Consider the following 20260-nt stretch of genomic DNA (forward strand, 5'->3'; position numbering starts at 1 on the left):
TTTTAATCATGCTTTTTTTTTCATTAAAAGTATGATACTGATTGTTTGGCAGGCTGTGGAAACTCTGCTGGAGAACCTTGAACTTGATAAAAGAAGTTACCGCCTTGGTCTCAGTCAGGTAGGGTGGATTCAAAAGATCCTGTTGTGTTAGCTGTGTTCAACTGTAGGCTCTTTGTTTTACTTTAAGTGCTTTAAAAGCTGGGTCTGCGCCCACGAAGAAAAAATTGAACAACAACGGACCACGGAAAAGAGTAGGTTTTACTTGAGTGGTCGTAGAATAGAATTTCGTCATTTTTTTTAGAATTTTCCTCACACGTAAGAACCTTTTACCGCATGATGAAGGAAACAAATGAAAAGTACATGTACTTCTTATGGATACACTTGAGAATTTCACCGGCCACAGGCTAAAAAGCTGGAACTGCCTCTTCTGCAACACAATAATCAGTATCACGGGAAAGCACTGCTCAGTAGCTTTTATTTGAAGGGCACCCTTTTGTATTTCATTCACAGGCTCGAAAGACGGAAGCAACGTGTACAGCTTAATAGTCAACAGCGTCAAAGCTCAAATATCGATCAAATAGCTGAACCAGGAGTTAGAACCGCCTTGCGGTTTATAATTCTGATAATAACTCCCCAATAGTATATATTTTAGTGCACAGGTGCTTGATAACTCGGTAGGGTGTTTGTGTCAGTAGAACTGTTTTAAGCAACAACGACTCGGACATCAGGGAAGTCAAGCCGGCACATAAATAATAGGATTGGGCAGCCAAACAATGCCTTATGGTATTTTTTTCTCTTTCTTTCAACAACGTGATTAACTGAGAAGTTTTGTGGAGAACGCGAGCACGTAACGGTCAAATTTTGATGACGTTTAAAAGCTATCTCCATTAAATTAGGTCCATGAAACAATGAATAATTGAAGCCCAAATCTTATAAGGTTATCTAGCCACTTTTTTCTTGGTTTTCCCCTTAGTTGCACTTCGCTTTTTCATGAAAATCGAACGTTTCGTAAGCCTGTTTTGAGACAGCACAACCAAATTAGTCGATTTCTACCCCCACCACCTATCTTTTTCTTAAACCTGCTCTTAACCTTAAGTTTACTTTAGCCTCTTCGAGATGTTAAGATAGTTGCCAGTACGGCGCGAGGTGGAGATCGTAGGGGAAAAAGTGCAAGAGAGGGAGGGGAGAGAAGGGGGAAACTTTGCGCCCTCTCCCTCTCCCCCTATCTCCTCTCTATTATTTTCTGCTTTCTTTTCCTTGCACTGTCCCCACTATCCTGACAGGCTACGTTCACTTAAATTTAGTACGTTTTTACCTCCCCTGTTGTTATAAAGACGAAGTCGTTATAAAATGATTATTTTTTAACTCTTCATATTGTAACAATCAGCATGAAGCCAGCTTTTTTTTCTTTTTTGGAATAATTAAATCTGTAGTGTTTGGTTGGAGCCTTTTGCTGGTATTAATCCTCGCTTTGTCAATTTCCTTTGTCATTTACAATTGCCAATTCTTAATTCATTTTGTCGGATGCTTTGAGATCGCAGCTTCTGCCGACTCTTCGCTTAAAAACCGCATATTAATGAAAAAATTCTGCGGACAGTAGCTCTTCAGTACGGGGTTTTGTTCAAGTATTTTAGCTGGCACATCTTGGTTTAATCGACAACAAAGGTCTGTGCCTTTATTGGAAATTGATTAATTTTGTTGATACGATCAGATTAACTCGATTGAATGTTGTTTGATCACATGATTATTGAAACTGATTGTTGTTTATTTTCCCTTCAGTTATTCCACTAACCAAAATTGTTCGGAACCTCTATTGTGAATTTAAGGAATCGCGGTATTTTTCTTTAGTTAGTTGTTCTGTGGAGAGAGACCTTCCAAAGTGTGCGTTTAAATTCGTCCTTAGGATTTACAGGTGAAAAGTGAACGTTGTGTTGGAAAAACGATTCACACGATTACCGTTTACGTATGCCTCGCGTTCGGTTCTTCGGTTAGCTGCGGATTTTTGACATTTGGGCCGTTGTTTTTCCTCTTTTGAAAGCCAATTATTCCATTGCTGTCTTGCATGCATCTATAGATTTGATCAACCTCGGATACTTAAATTTAATGCAACTCTAACTTTTGTAAGTACTTAACTAAAAGGTACTGAGCAGTGTTTTTTTTCTGTGCTATTCTTTATTTTGTTGTACAAGGTCCGTGTCTGATATCCTAAAGTGTAATGGCTCTCACCGAGCATTACTTTCGTATGGGTGTTTTTTTTATTTACGGTTTATCTCTTTTACATCAGAAGTTACCAATGCTGTCCGACGTGTGGTGCTCCCAGCAGTTCATCAATTGCTATTTAATTCTCCTTCTGATCCGTGATATCAAACATCATTGTTCTTTCAAATCCGTGGTCTCGACATTTATTGTGTTCTGTGTAAAGTCTTGACGAAACCAGGCTTAAGGATCCTAAATTACTGTATGTATTGTAGAGGTTTCTTTTGCAGACGAAAGAATCGAAAGAGTATGTTGCCTGTTTTGTTCTTATTTTGTATGTTGGAGCATAAATTTTGCCCCACCGCACAGTTGAACAGCCGTAGCTGTCTATTTGCTCTAAGGAATCTCTAACGCGCAATGCAAGAATCGGCTGAAGTTAAACACCAAAGTATTGTTATTTAAAAAAATTCACATTTTAGAATCAAAACGTAACTTAGGAAGAGTTAGTAAATAAAGTGAAGTTCATTTCTAAGAACAACAATTTTTAACTGTAACTCCTCATTGAAATTTTGGCTCTAATTCCTGCCCTCACTGAGCTATTTTTTTCTGCTTTACCTTTTCAGATCTTCTTTCGTGCTGGAACTCTCGCTCAGTTAGAAGACGCCCGAGACGACAAGACAACTGATACTATAGTTGAATTGCAGGCTTTCTGTCGAGGATTCTTGGCTAGGAAAAAACTGAAGAAAATACAGGTGAACGTTAAATTAAAAAACTCTTATAGTTGATGCTTTATTCGGAAGAAAGCCTATTTGCATGTTCTCCGCTTTCTCTCACGTTTATTGTTCTCCATTCTCTGTTCTGATCAAATTTTTCGGCACCTCAACCTATCAGACAAACAGACACTTTATTACAACACTCTGTCCTCGTGAACACATTGTTTATGTAACGGTCGCCATAAATTGGACCGTTTCTTTCTGCTCAAACCGTCCTCACCCCCTCCGTCTCTCGCGTATTTGTTTTTGTTTTTGCGAGTACGTGCGCAGATGTTTCTGCTGGTTTGTTAAGTCGTAAAAAAGCATTACTTTCCTATTTAATTATCGTTGAATTATTATTTTGCTTTTAGGTTCAGTGTACAGCGATCCGTTGTATACAAAAGAACATAAGGTGTTACCTGTCTGTAAATAAGTGGCCCTGGTGGAGGCTATACACAAAGGTAAAAAAGTTAAATGATGTACTGTATAACAACAATAACAACATTAAAATATTTGTTTTAAAGCTTAAATACGAGATGGTTCCTCTCTGAGTTAAATCAAGGTGGATGAGGACAAAAATTGCTGCGAATAAGCGACCATATAGAAAACAAAATACACATATATTGCTCTACTAAACAAGGGTGCTAACTAAACAAGTGGTACAAATTGAATTCGACAATTTAATACAGTTTTATTGAGCATGCACTACCAGGTGGTATTAAAAACTATATTATAATGATTATAATAATGATTCTTATAACGCATATTTGATGCGCTAAGCTTATGAATTTTTTGATGATTTGGGTGACTTTAAGATAGTCGTCAGTTTGTGAGAGAATGTTGCCCTGAGAAATTAAATGCCAATCTTTTACAGTGTGACTACTGTAACCGGGGCCACCTGGATAACGTTGACCAATCAGATTACAGTAAAACGACAATACATTCCGAGAAAGTTAGTCGTCAATCGTAATCGAAATAAACACCATGGATCCTTTCAACCAATTACAACCTTTTGACTAGAGGTCGAGATGTTATTGCAAAGCGCGGCAATGGTAGCGACGAAATTGCTGGAAAATGACAAAATATCAGCTTGGATAAAACAAATGTCTCCTGGGTGTTTTATGTAAAGTTTTTAATAGAAAAACATTGTCTGGTGAAACATTTTGCTTTTGGAGTAACTTACTGTGTTTTACGAGCTGCTGATTGGCCCACAGCCAACTTTCTCGGAATGTATTGTTATTTTCCTGCAATCCGATTGGCCCGTCAACTTTTTTTAAGTGACGCCGGTTACAGTAGTCGCACTGTCAAGGTGAAACATTCCATTTGTATGCTTAAGGCATCTTTTCGCAGGATCAAAACAGTCTCCAACTGACACGTTTTACACAAACACCCTAACCAAGCAATGTAGAAGTGTTTGCGCAGGGGGAGAGGAGGGTCAGTTAACGCACCTGAGTTATTGCAACCATTAAATTTGGATGCAGGAAATCTTTCCTTTGTTTAGGGAAGGTTTTGAATAAACTGTTTATATCTACGGAAAGAAATGAATGCTTTGTCGCAATTTCACTGCCCCAAAGAGGGTAGGGACAAAATTCACTGAAGCGGCGCCTAACTCATCGTCTTGGTTCAGCATATTAAAAAGATGAGTGTTTTGTTTTTCCAGGTTTTGCCGTTGTTGGATGTTCATCGAACAGAAGAACAACTTAAGAGTAAAACGGTGAGGATACTGGATAGCTAAAATTACCCCGAAGGCGATTTAGAATGTGAGACAGTTCATTTGAATTTTTTTATTGTCCAATCTAGGATGAAGAGGAATCTTTAATTTTATTTTTTGCCAAGCAAGTAGTAGCTTTGAATTACTCTTAGTGGATTTCTTTCACGGTAGTGAAAAAGAGAAATTAGAGCGTGTTATTCTGTCACTTCTTTCTCGCCCCCTCTTCACATGTTTTCACCTTTTAGGCACAATAGGCTTCGTTCGCACGACAACGCTTGCAACGCAGACTTACAATTTTGAGAAGTGTTACGTTTTATCCTTTTTATTGTTTCAGGGAGAAGTGGACATCTTGAAATCAAGATTAGCGAAACTAGAAAAAGAAAAGAAAGAACTGGAAGAAGCTAATGAGAAGCTTCAGCAGAAGGTAAAAGATTCGTAGTGAACTGGTTAAAATTAGATGGAATATATGTAGGTGAAGTGAAGCCCAAGAACACGGGAAAACAGTGTTTCAGTAACGCGGGAAAATTTCGTGCGACAGTGGCAAGTACGCTTGCGCTTGTGTGAAAATATCAAGCGCGGGAAAAGTTGGTTACTGGTGTAAAGCGCGGGAAAATCTGTTTATTCAGTGTCAAGTGTGAGGGGAAAAGTTTATTGCACAATTATTGATTGCGATCGAGGATCTGCAATCTGATATTGAACTTCTGACTGATTTTTCCTGACTCTCAAAACATTTCTTGGGAATAGCTGAAAGCATTAAAGAAATGCATCAGTTAACTCGTAAAGGCCCATTTGTAAGTTTTGATGTTTCTTGAAGAAAATTCGCAATGTGCTTTTTTAACTTCTTTGGTGAGATGATTTTAACAAGAATTCCTCAGCTCAAGAGGCGAGCCTATCATCTCCTGTCAGCTATATCTCTCCTTCACTCTAATGAAGGGCCTGCTCTCGAAACTTCATGCTTTACAATTTTTCTACGGTTCATGAACTCACTTGATGAAACTCAATGTTTGTGTTTAACTTCCCAACCAACTCGGACGACCACGTTCTTTATCTGACCCAAATGTTCAAATGTCTCTTTGTTTGGCTCAAGCTCAGCCCCCCGGGGGGGGGGGGGGGGGGTACTCTTGGGAATTCCTAGTGGAGGTGTGCCGTCCGGCTCTCCAAATCCTGACCCTCTTCCAGATCAAAATATTTGATTATTCGCACCTATTTTCAGACCTGGCCTCTCATGAAAATCTATACCCGTTTTCAGACCCGGCCCCTAAGAAATTATGTCATCATTACTTAGATTAGAACCCCATCGAAAAAGATTTCTTTCTTCCTTATTCATTTGGAATTGAAACGATAAATACGTTCATACTCTCCCGTAGTTTCCTCGAAACCCATACCCGATTCCAGACCAAAATGGGCAAAGTCTACACCCGTTTTCAGACCAAAACGGCGCAAAAACGATACCTTTTGGGGCGGCACATACCTATATGGCTTATATAAGGGAGTAGTACCCCCCCCCCCCCCCCCCCGAGCTCAGCATCTGCTAAATGCCGCATGTGGTTTCGTTTGACTGTTGATCATGACCCGTGTTACGTTTCACATTTTCAACAGTAATTACTCGACGCTACGCTAGTAAATCACAACTAGAAATGTCTCATACCACATACAGTGTCAGATATTTCTTGGTTTCCGTTATTGTAATAGTTAATAGTCTCCGTTTTAAAGCCATTAGTACAAATCTACTGCTTTCTTCATGGGCTCTTTGGGACGATTTTACCGCATTCTCGAGCAAGTCGTTAGGGTAATGTACTACTTGTTGTGTGAAGAGATAACCATCGGTCTACGTATTGCTTGTTCTAAATTTTTCCCAAGTGTTTCGTCTGCAAGTTTAAGACGATTAACTATAGGGATTTATAAGAAAGTTCGACCAAGAATTAAAAGAATGGTCTTAAAATAAAACCGTAAGCAGGAGCCTTACAGTTCATCCTTTTGTGATGCGATAGAATGGTTGTTGTTTTTGAACGCTCTGCTCAACGTTTCAGGTTAACGAGCTTTCAGCATCGCTGTCAGAAGAAAGAGAAACAGCCAGTCATGCTAGTGAAATGCTTGAAGCCGAGACAATGGAAAGAATGAGATTAGAAAGACAATTACAGGAACTGCAGGTTTGTTCACAAGGCCCAGAGCTGTTATCTAATATTTAATTTTACATGGAAGAATTCTGCTGAATACTAGGAAACTACAGGTAACAGTGCAGCACAGTGGGTTTCGTTTGAACGGTCATTACAGACTTCGACCGATGTCTTATTTTCCTCGGACCGCCCTTTTTTTTTTTCTCGTTATTAAAAGTGATTTCGTGAACAGACAGGTGATTTATTAGTTAAGATAGTAAGGAAGTCCGAGGTACAGACAGTGTGTTCCATTCTTCATTGGTGTGAGGTTTTTACAGTGAAAGCGGCCGTGCTTACAAGACTAGAGTTTAAGTCACTAGCGTGCGTACAAAAGTTTCGAGGCTTCGCGTTAGTGTGGTATAGTAACTTAATACTGGATAGCAGGAATGTTTTGCAAACTTGAACAGTTTAAATTACCTCTAAGGTTTCAAAAGATTTAACTGTTTTGAAATGTGACCTGCGCGAAACATTGAACCAGGTATTTGCCATTCTTCCTGTGTAAGATTATTTAGTAAAATCCAACTATTGGTCTATTATCAATGCTGCGTTCTGATTGGTTGAGCTACTACTAGCGCACTAGTAGCGAAAGGCGCTGGCTTTGAAAACAAAACAATAGCGGCTGAATCGCGTTTTGCTAGCTAGAGTTGTTTTCTCTCGATATTTTTTGAGCCCATTCGGGCTCGAGAAATAATTGTTAAATAGCTCTACGCATAATGATACGGATAATAATGAGAGCAATATCAACAATGATAGAAAAAATAAAGGCATGGGAGACAAACGTTAAACAGAACCCTTCGTAAGTTGTTCTACGTTCAAGTGTCTTCTCCTTAGACATTCCTGTAATTACAACCCGTTGAACTAATCCTTGCGATAGTGCCAAGGCCAAAATTCTAATTTTCTCCATTGTACCTAATTATTCAATCCACAGACTTAACTTAAGCCATGTATCAATTCAGACAAACAAAACAATCAAATACTGGAGGAAATCAGTCTTCTCGTTGTGTATGTTGAAACCAGGGGTAACGTGGAAACCACTAATAAATAGCGTGACCATGTCCAAACATGCGTGACATTCTTTCGTCTCTCCTTAGTTCGCATGACTGGTATGTAAGCATAGAATGTGCAAGTCGACGTATTGATTAATAGTAAAATTGTTTTGATCTTCAAGGAAATCAGATGAGGTGTTTCAATGGCAGACGCAAAGAAAAAAAATTCGTAGTTTAATGTAATTAGTAGTTGTCGCTTTTCCTTTTCTATCTTCTCGTCTCAAAACTTGAAAAAATTAAGTATTATCTTTATCTCTACATGAACGAACTGTGTTATTATTTTAGATAACAAGATGAAGAAAATATGGCTCGGTGGTCAGAAAAATCCAATTGGAGTTTTCCGGTGTTGTTTAGTAGCATACTCCTTATAATCCTTTAAAAAGCAGAACCTTATTTGTCACTTGTTAAATTGCCAAGCAACTGTTTCGATGCTTCGATTAAAACGTTTTTCGGGATATAGTAAAAGCTGTTTATTTCATTAATGAAAATCGTGAGCCTGGATTTGTTTATGAGTTGCTGCGTTGGACTGATAACGCTCTACGCACGAGCCGCATATCTCTGGTCACGCGAGACAAAACGTTTTACGCATTGTCTGAGTGTACCGAAAAAGGAAGGGTAGGTTTCGATATACACGTCTTCTTGCGTTAGTTCGAGATCGCTGGTAAAAATAGAAAAGAAAAACACTGGTGCTCGGCTTTTGCTTTTTACAACGTAAATTCTGCTGAAAGCAACAAAATCGAAAGCGGGGCTTTCCGGGTTACTTGTAACAATTACTGTCACTTTTTATTCTTCTCTGCAACGGAATTTTTAATGTGCATCAAAAAGTACGAATTATTTGAATATTTTATTTCCAGCAGTCACTTGGATATTATGTCAATATCTCTCACTGGAATTACCAGCGTGTCATCTAGTCTCTATAAATCTCCCATTTTTCCTCATGTTGACGGTGGACTGTAGAATTTAGTGCGATGTTTCCTTAAGAGAGGATTTTCCGGCTTCAGTAGTTTGATAGGATGAATCAGGTTATCAAGTGAAGCAGACCTGAGTGTAGTTTCTTTCACAAACTTAAAGAGATGTCGATTATCTTTTCTCTGCTGTCATCGTCGGAGAGGACGCCTCGTCTACGCGCAAACAAAGTGAGGAGCTTCAATTTTTATTTATTTATTTCGCCAGTGTCAAAAATTTATACAAGTGGAGTTGTGATTCTAATTAAAACGTCGTTTGGATGAGTTTTACTCGTCGTTTGGTATCGAGCATGATAGCAGTTTATGAAGAAATGTTTTGCAAGCCTCCCTCATGGTTCCATGCATCCATTGAGACTGAACTCGTTTTTTCCTCTCCGACTGGCCGCTATATTTAGTTCTGTGTTACTGTTCAAGACATCCAACCAGGCGATATGACCAGCTGTAAGCAGGCCTGATCAAAACTAACCGGCATACTTTGTGTAAAAAAAGTTTATTCTTTCCTCGACGTTTTTAAGCAGATTGAGATCATATCAAAATTTTAACAGAAGGTGCTTATAGTTTACATATTAATTCATATGTACTTTGTTAGTTCCTCATATTTAAATTTGCTCATTTCTGTCTTAAGTGATAAAGCGCCGTTGTGTCTACGAGTGCATTGAGGTTCCAACGACGTTTCTTAAGTTTCAAGCTGTTTTAACTTCTGAGTCTGAATTTATTCCAAGGGAGTTATCACTTATATATATGTAAAATTTAGCAAATTTCCTTGGTGTTTTAGTCTGGCTATGTCACCTTCACAAGGAATTTGCAGTAAGGCGTAAGAGAGCAGTACTTTAGGGGAACGTCTGTCACTGAACGAGAGGCGGTCACATGATTGCATGTAACTCGCTTTTTCACAAACGCACTAATTACTTAATTATATATCATTCCCTGCTCAGCTGCTAAGATATATTTTAACAGCAGAGAGCTAAATGTGGCAACGTATATGATAAGGAAAAGCTGTTTGAACGCTGTCGTGACCGCGAAGGCTCGAGAAAACGTCGTACAACAACCTGCCAGTAGCTTGTTCCGCTGCACTATCACAAGCCACTCAGCGGTATTGTAGGTCATTGCAGTGCTTTTTCTAGGCTGTACCGTCTTTTTAAACTAGGAGATTTTATTTTGGATTTTGTGTGTTATATATTGCTATTATAAATTCATTAATTTCGTAGTAATGCTGTGTGCCCTTGGCTGTTTGCATTTTGTTTTACTGATGCTAATGTGATGCGGGGCTACCTTTTTATTGGTCAATCAAGCCGGCCAATTAGGCGGAATAGAGGGGCTAAAGGCTGCTGTCACTAGAAAACAGCCGTTCATCCTGTCTCTTCTCTATGAATTCTGCGAGTGGGCTTTCTTTTGTAGGTTACGCCTTTACTTTCGCGCTAGTGAGCTAAGAGCCGCCGGGGGTTGATTAGAAACGAGACGCTTCCAGAATAGCACAGGTTTCACTCTCTGGCCCTTTGAATATATTTTGTAGTTCAGTTTTATCCGTGGTTGAATTTTGTTTTCTTTTGTGCCCAAGTCATTGTTATGACCTTAGCATACTCAAAAACAAAGGAAAGCAAGTTCAAATCTAGGACAAAATTGAACCACAACATATCTATTAAAGGTGGACCCTTATAACTAGTCGTGTTTGATGCTTTTATTTTCTTAGGAGTCCCTCGAGGACGTGAAAAAGAGAAAAGACAAGCTTGAAGTAGAACTTCATGAAGCGAGAGCCTTGAGTGTTTCTGCTACCCGAAATGTGGAAAGATTGGAGCGATACGAAGGCGAAGGAGCGTCCGAGGATGAGGAAGAAGGTAACTTAGGATAGTTTGGAACATGCTTGTAATACTAATCGCTTTGTCTAAAACCAACGACGCACTCTTGTAACAGGTCATAATTCATGCAATCGACGCACCAGTGCGATTCTGTTGCGAAGTTCCATCCCTCGATATCAGTTTGGACACCTTGTTATGTCTACACAAAGTAATTCCTCGTAGAGGAGGGAGAGTGGATCGACTCTGGTGACCAAAAAAGCACTGAAAATAGTGGTTAGGGCTAAGCAATGACTACAGTAATTAGAGTTAAGTATTGAGGATATTAAACGCTAACCTTCGGCATTTACTGTGAAGGTTATCACTTTAAAATCAAAACTGGTCGGCCAGCAAATCCACTATGGTGTAGCGGTATGGCCAGTGGACTACAGTCCTTGCGCCCCGGGATAGATGATTTTTCCCCCCCTTAGCTTTGAAGAGTGTGATGAAATTAGAAATAGGTAGTAAGTACAAGAAATGCTCGGAAAAAATCCGAGCCCCAGTAGGAATCGAATCCAGGACCTTCCAGATACTGGTAGGACGCTCCAACCACTAAGCTATGGGCGACTCACATGGCGAGCAGGTCCTAGGTTTTGGGGTAGTCTCAGGACTTTGCATCTCGCGAGTACGCTGAACTAAAGCAACGCAACACACTGACTTACTGCACATGTTGTGTACACAATTTTGAAGAGACCTAGAAATTTCATGTAAGTAAACAGGAAAGGTTAGTTAGGAGGATGGAAAGGAGTGATAACCAATAGTGAAGTTTTTGTATTTGAGAATGAAAGCAAGAGTTTTATTTCCGTTTGTCCTCAGAGTCCTTTTATCGTGAGCGGTACATCCAGGCTTCTAAAGAACACGAACATCTCAGGAAGAAGTTAGAAAGTCAAGCTGAGCAGGAAATAGAAGAGCTAAGCAACCAGAAACGAACACTGGAGAGAAAGGTTCGTCAGTCATACACATAACAAACGGAGTTCGGCCCATGCAGATAAATGTTTCTTTTTGTACGTGTGGACTGCTAGCCAGGCGGAATTAGAAACATATATATATACGTAATTCTTGCAAAAAGCAACGGAAATTTCTTATAAGGGGTCGAATTTTACCTTTGAAAGCAAGTTTTGGCTGTGTTATTTGGCAAACTGATTCCCGACTGGTTTCTAACCGGTCAATGGAGTAGAAGCTAAGGTGAAATTGTTGCATCCGACGCAATTTGTGTGCGCATACCATTACGGTACCCCTTTATAATTTGCGATTGCGAAAAACCAGCTGGTGATTCCTTTGTACAGATAACAAGCAGCAGAGACAAAATGATTTACCTTCAGGTACACTGAGTTAAGAAAAGAGATCCTTTACCTCTCGATCACTTTACTTTACCCGAGCAGAGAGTTCTACACACTTCCCATATATTTTTTCTTTTCTATGTTGTCCCTGTAAAAACGGTTGCCACGGGGAATGAAATACTACAGTTTTGCTTTCTATGCTTGGAAAGTCGTATGGGTCATGGAAAGTCTATACCACGGAGAACAACAAAATTTGAACGAAGAAAAACATGGAAAGGTCATATCAGTGGCGTAAAAGTCCTTGTAAAGTTGTAGACACATGGATTTGCAGTGATTCGAGTACTTTGTGCGCTTCAGTGCTCACGATGTTTAGTTGTTTTTTGCTGCAGTTGACAGATGTAAACGCAGAAAACGAAGAAATGCACCGCCTCTCGTCCAACATGAAGAAGAAGACGGCTCGAATCCAAGCGGAGATGGAAGATTTAAAACTGTTGTTGGAAGAGGAACAAAGTAGAAACGCGGACTTAGAAAAGAAACAGAGAAGGTAACGATTTTGTTATAACACAAAGTTCAGTTTTGGGTATAATGTCGAACCTCCCGTAAGCGACCACCCAAAATGCGAAGAACTATTGGTCGCTTACGAGAATTGAACCACACCGGCGTCTCTTTTGCCGAGCGGATGTTCAGACACATCGAATTTTGGAAGATAATTGATTGCATTCAATTTCTAAGTTGCGATCTGTGTATTTCCACGTTGTCACTTCTTCGTATTTTCTGATAAAGTACGAACTATAAGTGAGTCTAGTAGAGTTTTAAAAACATTCCCCTAGATCTATTCATTTTCAGTTCGAAAAATTCTTGGGTTTTCGCTCAGTTTTTTTTGTATTCTTTTTAAGCAAAAGAGTTTACAAAAGACACTGCAATACGCATAAAAAAGTGAAGATTCACAGTAAATCGTTGCTATTTAAATCTTTATCTGGGAGGGTTCGTTTTAAAAGAAAAGGAATCCCAAAAGTTTAGGCGATTCCTTGAAGGACCAAGTTTTTTTTCTTGGATCAGTTTTATGTACTCTTGCACAGAAAGTAAATGGTAAATAAGGAATAGTTAACTGACTGAACGTATATCATTACTGGGTGTTGTGACTTTCTACTTTGTTGGTGATCAACGTTGACTCGGCAGACTTACATGCATGTTTTTACGAGTTTAAGTATCTGTATTTGCGATTTCAGATTTGATTCAGAGATTCAGCGGGTCAGAGAGGAACTAAATCATGAGCGAACCTTGAAAGATAAAGTGAATCGAGAAAAGGAGAAAGCAGCAGCAGATAAATACAAACTGGAACATGAATTAGCGGTGGGTTAAGTTTCACGAATTTGTCTTGAGCTCGTAAGTTAAACCAAACGCTGTTCTTACATCGGGTTATCTCCTTAGCCAAGAAGTAAAAGTAAATATGGACTAATACTGAACACAGTTGAATCTTTGTAGCGAGTAAGGTATAGCTGCAGTACTGACGGTCAAAACAAGCATCTTGATCAGCGGTAGTTGCAACGCTTTTACAAGCTTTGTGTAAGAATCTGGAAGTAAGCGCCAAACTGTTCAGTCCTCAATCTCTTGGGTCAAGGGTTTCTGTCACAATAGCGTTGGATACTTATTGTCTGAGTTTTACTTGTTTAAGTTATTGTCATTTAGTTTTATCTGTGACTTTTGTCGTCTGGTTTAGCGGTAATCTTCTGCAAAAGTTGATCAGCCTGCATTGAGAGTTGCTGTAAATTTATATCTCTATGTCTGACGGCCATAACTGTTTCTTTGAAGGAAACTCAAGAAGAGCTGGAGAAAACTAAAAAGGACCTGAACAGGATTGAAGGCGATATAAATGATATTACCAGCAAAGGTCTTGAAGGAGGAGACGTGAGTACAACAAAACACTGAGTTATTTAAGATTCTCTTCAGTTGCTGTACAAATTCTAACCGCTGATGACTGTGCCGGAAAGCAAATCTAACGTAAGTTACGTGTTCGAGTCTCATCAAAGTTAAACTGGTCAACATTTGTCATCGTTGAGGCTATAGTTTACCTCGCGAACGCGCGAACGACGCATGAATACCAGTCGCAAAGGAGATGCAATCTTCAGACGATAAATCAAATATTACTTTTTTCCCACAAATATGTTTCCATTTTATTTCCTTCTTTTTCTTAATTTCCTTATCGAAGCCGGTGAATAAGGTAACGCAAATGTTCTGCGAATTTCCTTTTCCTTAGAAGCAGCGGAAAATTTTATAGCTATTTGATTTCTTTATAATTTCCGGGTCGAAGGTTTTGGTTCGCTGGGTTGTATTTCGTGAACGACGCAGATGTTGAATGTTCAAAGTTTGTGTTTCACTTGTTCCTCCATGCGCTCAACGGTTTCTTGCATTATTCGGTATAAATAAAAAATATTTATGGCCCTATAAAGCTCATCGAAATCAGTCAATCAATCAATCAAAGCTTTATTTACCGCATCACTTCATTAAAAATTCTCGTCCAGTGCAGAGCCATTTGCATACATACATACACACATACATAAACTTTATTTTACAGGGTGCAAAGAAATTCATTTTTACAGCTTGCCCAAACGTCATTTCAGCTAGCCCCCAAAATGTTTTGATGAGCAGAATTGATTTCACAGTTCTTCTATAAGTTGAATTGCTCAAAATACTTCGCTTGACCATCGGGCAAGTTAAGAACAGAATTCACTAGCCCGATAGCAAAATCCACTAGCCCTGGGCAATCGGACTCTACTTTCTTTGCACGCTGTTTTAACACGAATTTACATAATTTACATTTGCATAACAAATTATTAAGAGAAAACTACACTTAAGTTAAAAATATGAAAATGTATCTCTATTTTTACATCTTCAAATACATCAGTTTATACTACTACGTGAGAAATTTCTGCAATTTGATTGTCTTAGAGCAGTGGTATTTCAGCTTAATTTGAGATACCTACATTGAAAATTACAAATCCTTTTCGGGTAGTATAAACAAATAATTGCATAATTTGATATTTGGCATAAATTCCACTCGTGATCTTTCAAAATTGTCTCAAATTTCACTCGCCTAACAGCTTGTGAAATTACGTATAACAATTTCGAAATATCACATGGTATTTATGCCAAATATCACTACAAATCATGCCCTATTACCTGTAGAAATTTTAGAGGAGGTAACCAGCCGGAAGTAATGGTGTTAGTCATGTTAATGTTAAGTTTTTCCCTGTTCGTTGCCCTCAGGTTGTCGCTTTAAAGAAAACTATCCGACAACTGGAACAGAAACTCCAGGACCAAGACGAAGAACTTGATGACCAAGCAGGACAAATCCAAATGCTTGAACAGGTGAGCTTTGTAAATATTGTCACGCAACTCTAATGGAAAGAAATGCTTGCTATGAAAATTATCTACCTGCCAGCACGCGATATTGTGTCGGGCAAGTCTAGGGATCAGGGCCCAAGGGTACGTTTCTCGAAAGTCCTGGTAACTGTTCAGGAATGTGGCTCGTGGCGGGAAAAGTATTGATGTGGCAAATCACGGCGATTTTATGGCGGGAAAACGTGGTACGCCCGACATTGTACTTTTTTCTCTTACGGTTTTTTTTTTGTTTTAATCAGGCCAAGCTACGTCTTGAGATGGCCGCTGAACATGACAAGCACGTGGCGCAGAAGGAAATGGAAACCAAGGATGAGGAAATTGAACAGCTTAGATCAAACATGCAGAAAAAGGTTTGAGCAATAAAAATACCGCCTTGTTAATTCTCAGTAACCGTGCGAACGACATCATCTCCAGGCATCTTCGATCGTTAAAGAGGTCTGTTATCTCTTTTTGGTGATTTACTTGCTGTTTTGACCCAAATGGTCATAGTCACAGTTTAAAAGTTGACAGAATATCTTCCTAAAGCTCTACTACTTCCGGTCAGACAACAACGAAAAGTGTAATACTTGATTTGAATTTACTTCGTAATGCTCGGGTTATTAACAACTAAAGGCGAGCGGTGTCCATGCAATAAGAAAAAGAAGTTTCAGTACAAGCTTGACAAACAGACATGTTGTACAGTGTTACTCTTACTGAGTTATTCAACTGTTTTCTGAACATTCGCAGATCAAACAACTCGAGGAACAGCTAGAAGATGAACACACAGAGAAGACGTCAGCGGTCAAGGTGAACGCATGTTCCGTGCAGTTTTTTTACACATTCTATCACCCTGTTTTGTTAACAAATTCGGATCCTTGGCGGTGGTACATAAATTAAACACCTTGCTGCCACCTAGGGCAAAAGTCAAAACTATTTGCAAAGGTCCTATCTTCTAATCTCTTCTTATGGATTTGTTGATGTTATTGTTGTTGTGCTTTAGGCCAAACGGGAGTCTGAGAGACGGCTGGAGGAACTTCGTGATCGCTTTGAACGCGGTAATGCCGAGACTGAGAGAAGACTAAAGAGAGAACTTAAAAAGACCAAAGCCCTGCTAAGGGACGCTCAAGCTGTCATTGAAAGCCAGGTCAGTTACTGCTGGATACTTGTCTTACTTTTTAGAAAGATATTTTTATACAATCAGTGACACAGGCAGCTCTGAAGAAAAAAACCGAGTAATCCCAACAAGAGTCGAACCAAAGACCATCTGGTTACAAGTCCAGATGCTCTACCACCAAGCTACAGAAGACTCGTGAGAGCTAAGTCTACTAAACAAGGTTCATGTGATCAACATCCTGCGTTAATTTGTTTGTTCTTTTACTTTTTTGTTTATTATTTGTGGCAAGAGACTATAAAGGGGACAGAGAGGGCATCCCCCATATACACCCTATTCCATAGGTAATTCGTCTCGAGTTATTTTTAGAATCGGGATAAAGTTACCTCGCGCGAGGCGTGGATGTTTCGTGGAGGTTTCGCATGACCAAACGGCGTGCAAAACATGTCGGGCGAGAGGCAATGAAAGCGTAAAAAGATCGAGAGCATTCCTGAATATTGAAGCGAAATGAGTCGGCGCTCACCTGGAAAAAAGGAATCGCTGGACTCTTTGACAACCCGTGAAATCAGTTTAACTCGAAGTTGTCGTAACCTCAGTGCTTTAATAAAATGAGAAATTTCGCCGGTCTATTGAAACCGGTCGTTTGTACAATTTAGGGAGTTTAAGATCTAACGACGCGGACGACAACTAGAACGTCAAAAAAACAAGGTTTAATTAGCAAAACAACAACTTCGCACGTGCAACACACTTTTTTGTTCATTTCTTTCCCATTTTTGCACGACTACGACGTGAAATGCCTAATTTCGCGTTTTATGGAGGACGTAAATAAGCAACGACGAAATTTTATTTCTCTTTCTGAGCTTGAATATGGTCCCTTGAAATTCAGCTTTAGGAGGGTTCGCCTACAATTGACAAAGTAAGTGGGTAGGAATAATCGCTATAAAGACTGAAAAAAATAAACATCAAACCAGAAATTGCTCTCTTCAAACTGTAAATTGTAAATGATCCTGAGAGAATATTCAGTGTGTTAAGGATTTCCCTGCTCTACTGTTAGCTCTATACAAGAGTGGAAGGGCGATTCTTTTTTAATTTCGGTTTCGCTGACACAGCTTTCGCAGAAATCTCGCTGTAGTCGTTTTCGTCGACAAAAGGAATAGCAAAATCGCTCTCCGCGTCTTCCCCCATTTTGTTCTGCGTCATTTCGTGAAGGACGCGTGGCTCTCAGCGTGGGTCATCCACGCGGAACACATTCGCGCTATGTGATTGGCTGTTGTCCAATCCCCCTTGAGATCTGTGGTGTTAAAAATAACTCGAGACGAATTACCTATGGAATAGGGTGTATATGGGGGATGCCCTCTCTGTCCCCTTGATAGTCTCTTGTTTGTGGTTAATTCAGGAAAAAACTTAAACGTCATTATCAACGTTGTAAGATATAAGTTTAGATTATGATACTGCCATCTTGCCTTATTTTGAGTCCGCTGTAACTCCAACCATTTGTGTTTCAGTCTCAGAAGATTCCTAAAGAAAAAAATCAATTAAAGGCTTTGAAAAATCAGGTAAGATCTTGCTTGCTGTATAACAAGTGATATTGGAATGTGAAAGTCACAGTAGTGAATTTGCCTTAGTCGGTGGAGTGACTTTTTAGTTCTCTTCTTGATTTACCTGTGCAGTGTTTGAAGTCGAGTATCTAAGTCTCACGCTCCAGGGTAAAAAAACATTTTCTTTTCTTCTTCAATATGTTAAAAATGACCCATTGAGAGACAAGTGAGCTTGTAAGTCAGGTTTTAATCCTCACATGTTGAGCTTGTACCCTGAAGGTTAAGTAGTAGGAGCCGATCAAATAGCGGCTATTTTAACTATGCGTGTCTGAATCACCCTCAAGTAAAATAGCAGATGAAGGTTTGTACATCCTAGCGCAAATTGTTTAACTTTTGCTACTGTCGTTTTAGCTTGAAGACGCCGAATTTGCTGCACAGTCAGCAGTAAAAGGCAAAAAGAAACTGGAAGAGGACGTGGCTGATCTTCAAGCGCAGCTGGATGCTTTGTCCAAAGCGAAAAAAGAGGTAATAAACAAACTTAAGCTGTCCTATGGGCCATAGTAATGAAAGATCAAACGGTCCAGCTTCTCTGTTGAACATTTGGCCTCCTCTTTAACAGCGCCTGTCGAGAACATTTAGAATACTTTCTTTGAACGTCATTGTTATTGCTCTGTTTGTAGATTGATACAAAATATATGACGATCCTGAAAGAAAATACGGAGCTTCAAAGTAAAGTTGACGAGGACGAAGACGATATTGATTCACTGACGGAGAAAAACAGGCAGCTTGTCAAGCAGGTTTGTATCGTTTCGATATCGCACAGTTAATTGCCCTTTTGTGCGTTCTGCTGTACATCACAGGATCACGGCAAAATTTAAAGGACCAGTGAAGTGTTCTCACTGGTTTTGATTGAGTGTGGGTACGGGTACGGGTATTTCATACAAAGTCGTCTTATTAGAGAAGTAATCCATCAGAAATAATGCTGGGAAGGGCTTTGCCCTTTATCGTGTTTGATCCCTTGCACTTGTACTAGTGAGCAATTTCCCGGGGGTGCACCGTCCCGTCCCGTAAGCAGAAGCACTCGATAAACATGAAATAGTGTCCGTAATAGGTCAGTTTCCAATTATTAAAATTCATACTCCGCGCCTCCGAGGCTGAGGACTATTATAAAATAAAAGAAATTGCATTGAGATTCAGGGATGAATAATTTATTTTTTTTGTTGTTTTATTCCCCTCAGCATCAGAGTCAAATGTGAATTTTTGATAATTCGAAACTGACAAGGAGTTTATATGGGGTCTTAAGTAGAACTCTGCGCTTGCGCGATACCCTGGACGTAAGTGCCACCTTATATAGTGCCACCACGATAGTTCAGTAATTTGTTTTCTGTTTTAGCTGGCCGAGGCTCAGAAAACCGTTCGTGAACGTGAGACTACCATCCAGGAAATAACGTCTCGGAATGAAAACCTGGAATCTAAGGTAAGCTGAAGCTGGCCGAGCTGCTAATCGGGACAGAGTATATACGCGATAAATGCTCGTAGGTAACTGAAGTTCACTGGAAACTCACCGGCTACTCAACCCTTGACCCTCACTGAACAAGTTTCAGTGGCATTTGAATTTCCTTGACCTGAAAGGCAACACCTGTCCACGTCAGGCGATCTACCTGACCCCGCCCACCAGTGAGGATGGTTGCGTGACAAGCCAAAAGAATCCCTGCGTATGACGCTAATGATGTAGTCTGCGTAGCAAGCGTTTCCACGAGAGTTGGTCGAGAAAGTTTGGACGAGAGCAAAAAAGAAGGACTTTTTTCTTTCCTTTTTAACCAAGCAAATAGTCCCAAACTAGCTCATTATCTCTCGTTTCAAAGCCCCTGATTTACTGAAATTATTCTGCTGGTTTTCTTCTATTTTATGTTGATTCTTTCCGTTTTCGCTTTTTCTTGGTATCCTTAGTTTTAACCAAACCCAAATTCACACTATCGAGTGACAACAGTATCCGGCAATTTCGCAATGTCTTAATAGTTTGCTTTTCCGTGTTGGAATAAAACCAAAATCAGCTGGGTGCATACTTAACCTACCCAAAACCACATAAGTTATAAAACACTTCCAATTTCTGTTGACAATGGCGCATCAGACAATCGCCAAACTCCCTTTTTGCACCTTTCTGAAAAGTGTCTTGTCCTTGCTTCCTAGGTCCAGACCATGTCAAATAGACTTTCATACTTGGAGGAATCTACAGTAGAGAAACACCATTTCGACCAAATGGAGAGCAAGGTATTTGTTGAAGTTTAAAGA

General features: G+C 39.6%; 1 protein-coding gene across 1 annotated transcript in view; it reads left to right on the forward strand.

The window, feature by feature from the left end:
• The window catches only part of LOC140951736 (unconventional myosin-XVIIIa-like), a 45831-nt gene that overhangs the window by 22229 nt on the left and 3342 nt on the right, over window positions 1–20260 (forward strand). The window contains exons 16-35 of the mRNA XM_073401057.1: window positions 53–118; window positions 2820–2948; window positions 3320–3409; window positions 4609–4662; window positions 4994–5083; window positions 6690–6809; window positions 10517–10661; window positions 11475–11602; window positions 12328–12482; window positions 13168–13291; window positions 13751–13846; window positions 15206–15307; window positions 15580–15690; window positions 16067–16126; window positions 16320–16463; window positions 17936–17986; window positions 18380–18493; window positions 18649–18765; window positions 19362–19445; window positions 20159–20239. Coding sequence (XP_073257158.1) covers window positions 53–118; window positions 2820–2948; window positions 3320–3409; window positions 4609–4662; window positions 4994–5083; window positions 6690–6809; window positions 10517–10661; window positions 11475–11602; window positions 12328–12482; window positions 13168–13291; window positions 13751–13846; window positions 15206–15307; window positions 15580–15690; window positions 16067–16126; window positions 16320–16463; window positions 17936–17986; window positions 18380–18493; window positions 18649–18765; window positions 19362–19445; window positions 20159–20239 — 2061 coding nt within the window. The remainder of the gene's footprint in view (window positions 1–52; window positions 119–2819; window positions 2949–3319; window positions 3410–4608; window positions 4663–4993; window positions 5084–6689; window positions 6810–10516; window positions 10662–11474; window positions 11603–12327; window positions 12483–13167; window positions 13292–13750; window positions 13847–15205; window positions 15308–15579; window positions 15691–16066; window positions 16127–16319; window positions 16464–17935; window positions 17987–18379; window positions 18494–18648; window positions 18766–19361; window positions 19446–20158; window positions 20240–20260) is intronic.

Source organism: Porites lutea, chromosome 11 (genome assembly GCF_958299795.1).
Source record: "Porites lutea chromosome 11, jaPorLute2.1, whole genome shotgun sequence".
Lineage (NCBI taxonomy): Eukaryota > Metazoa > Cnidaria > Anthozoa > Scleractinia > Poritidae > Porites > Porites lutea.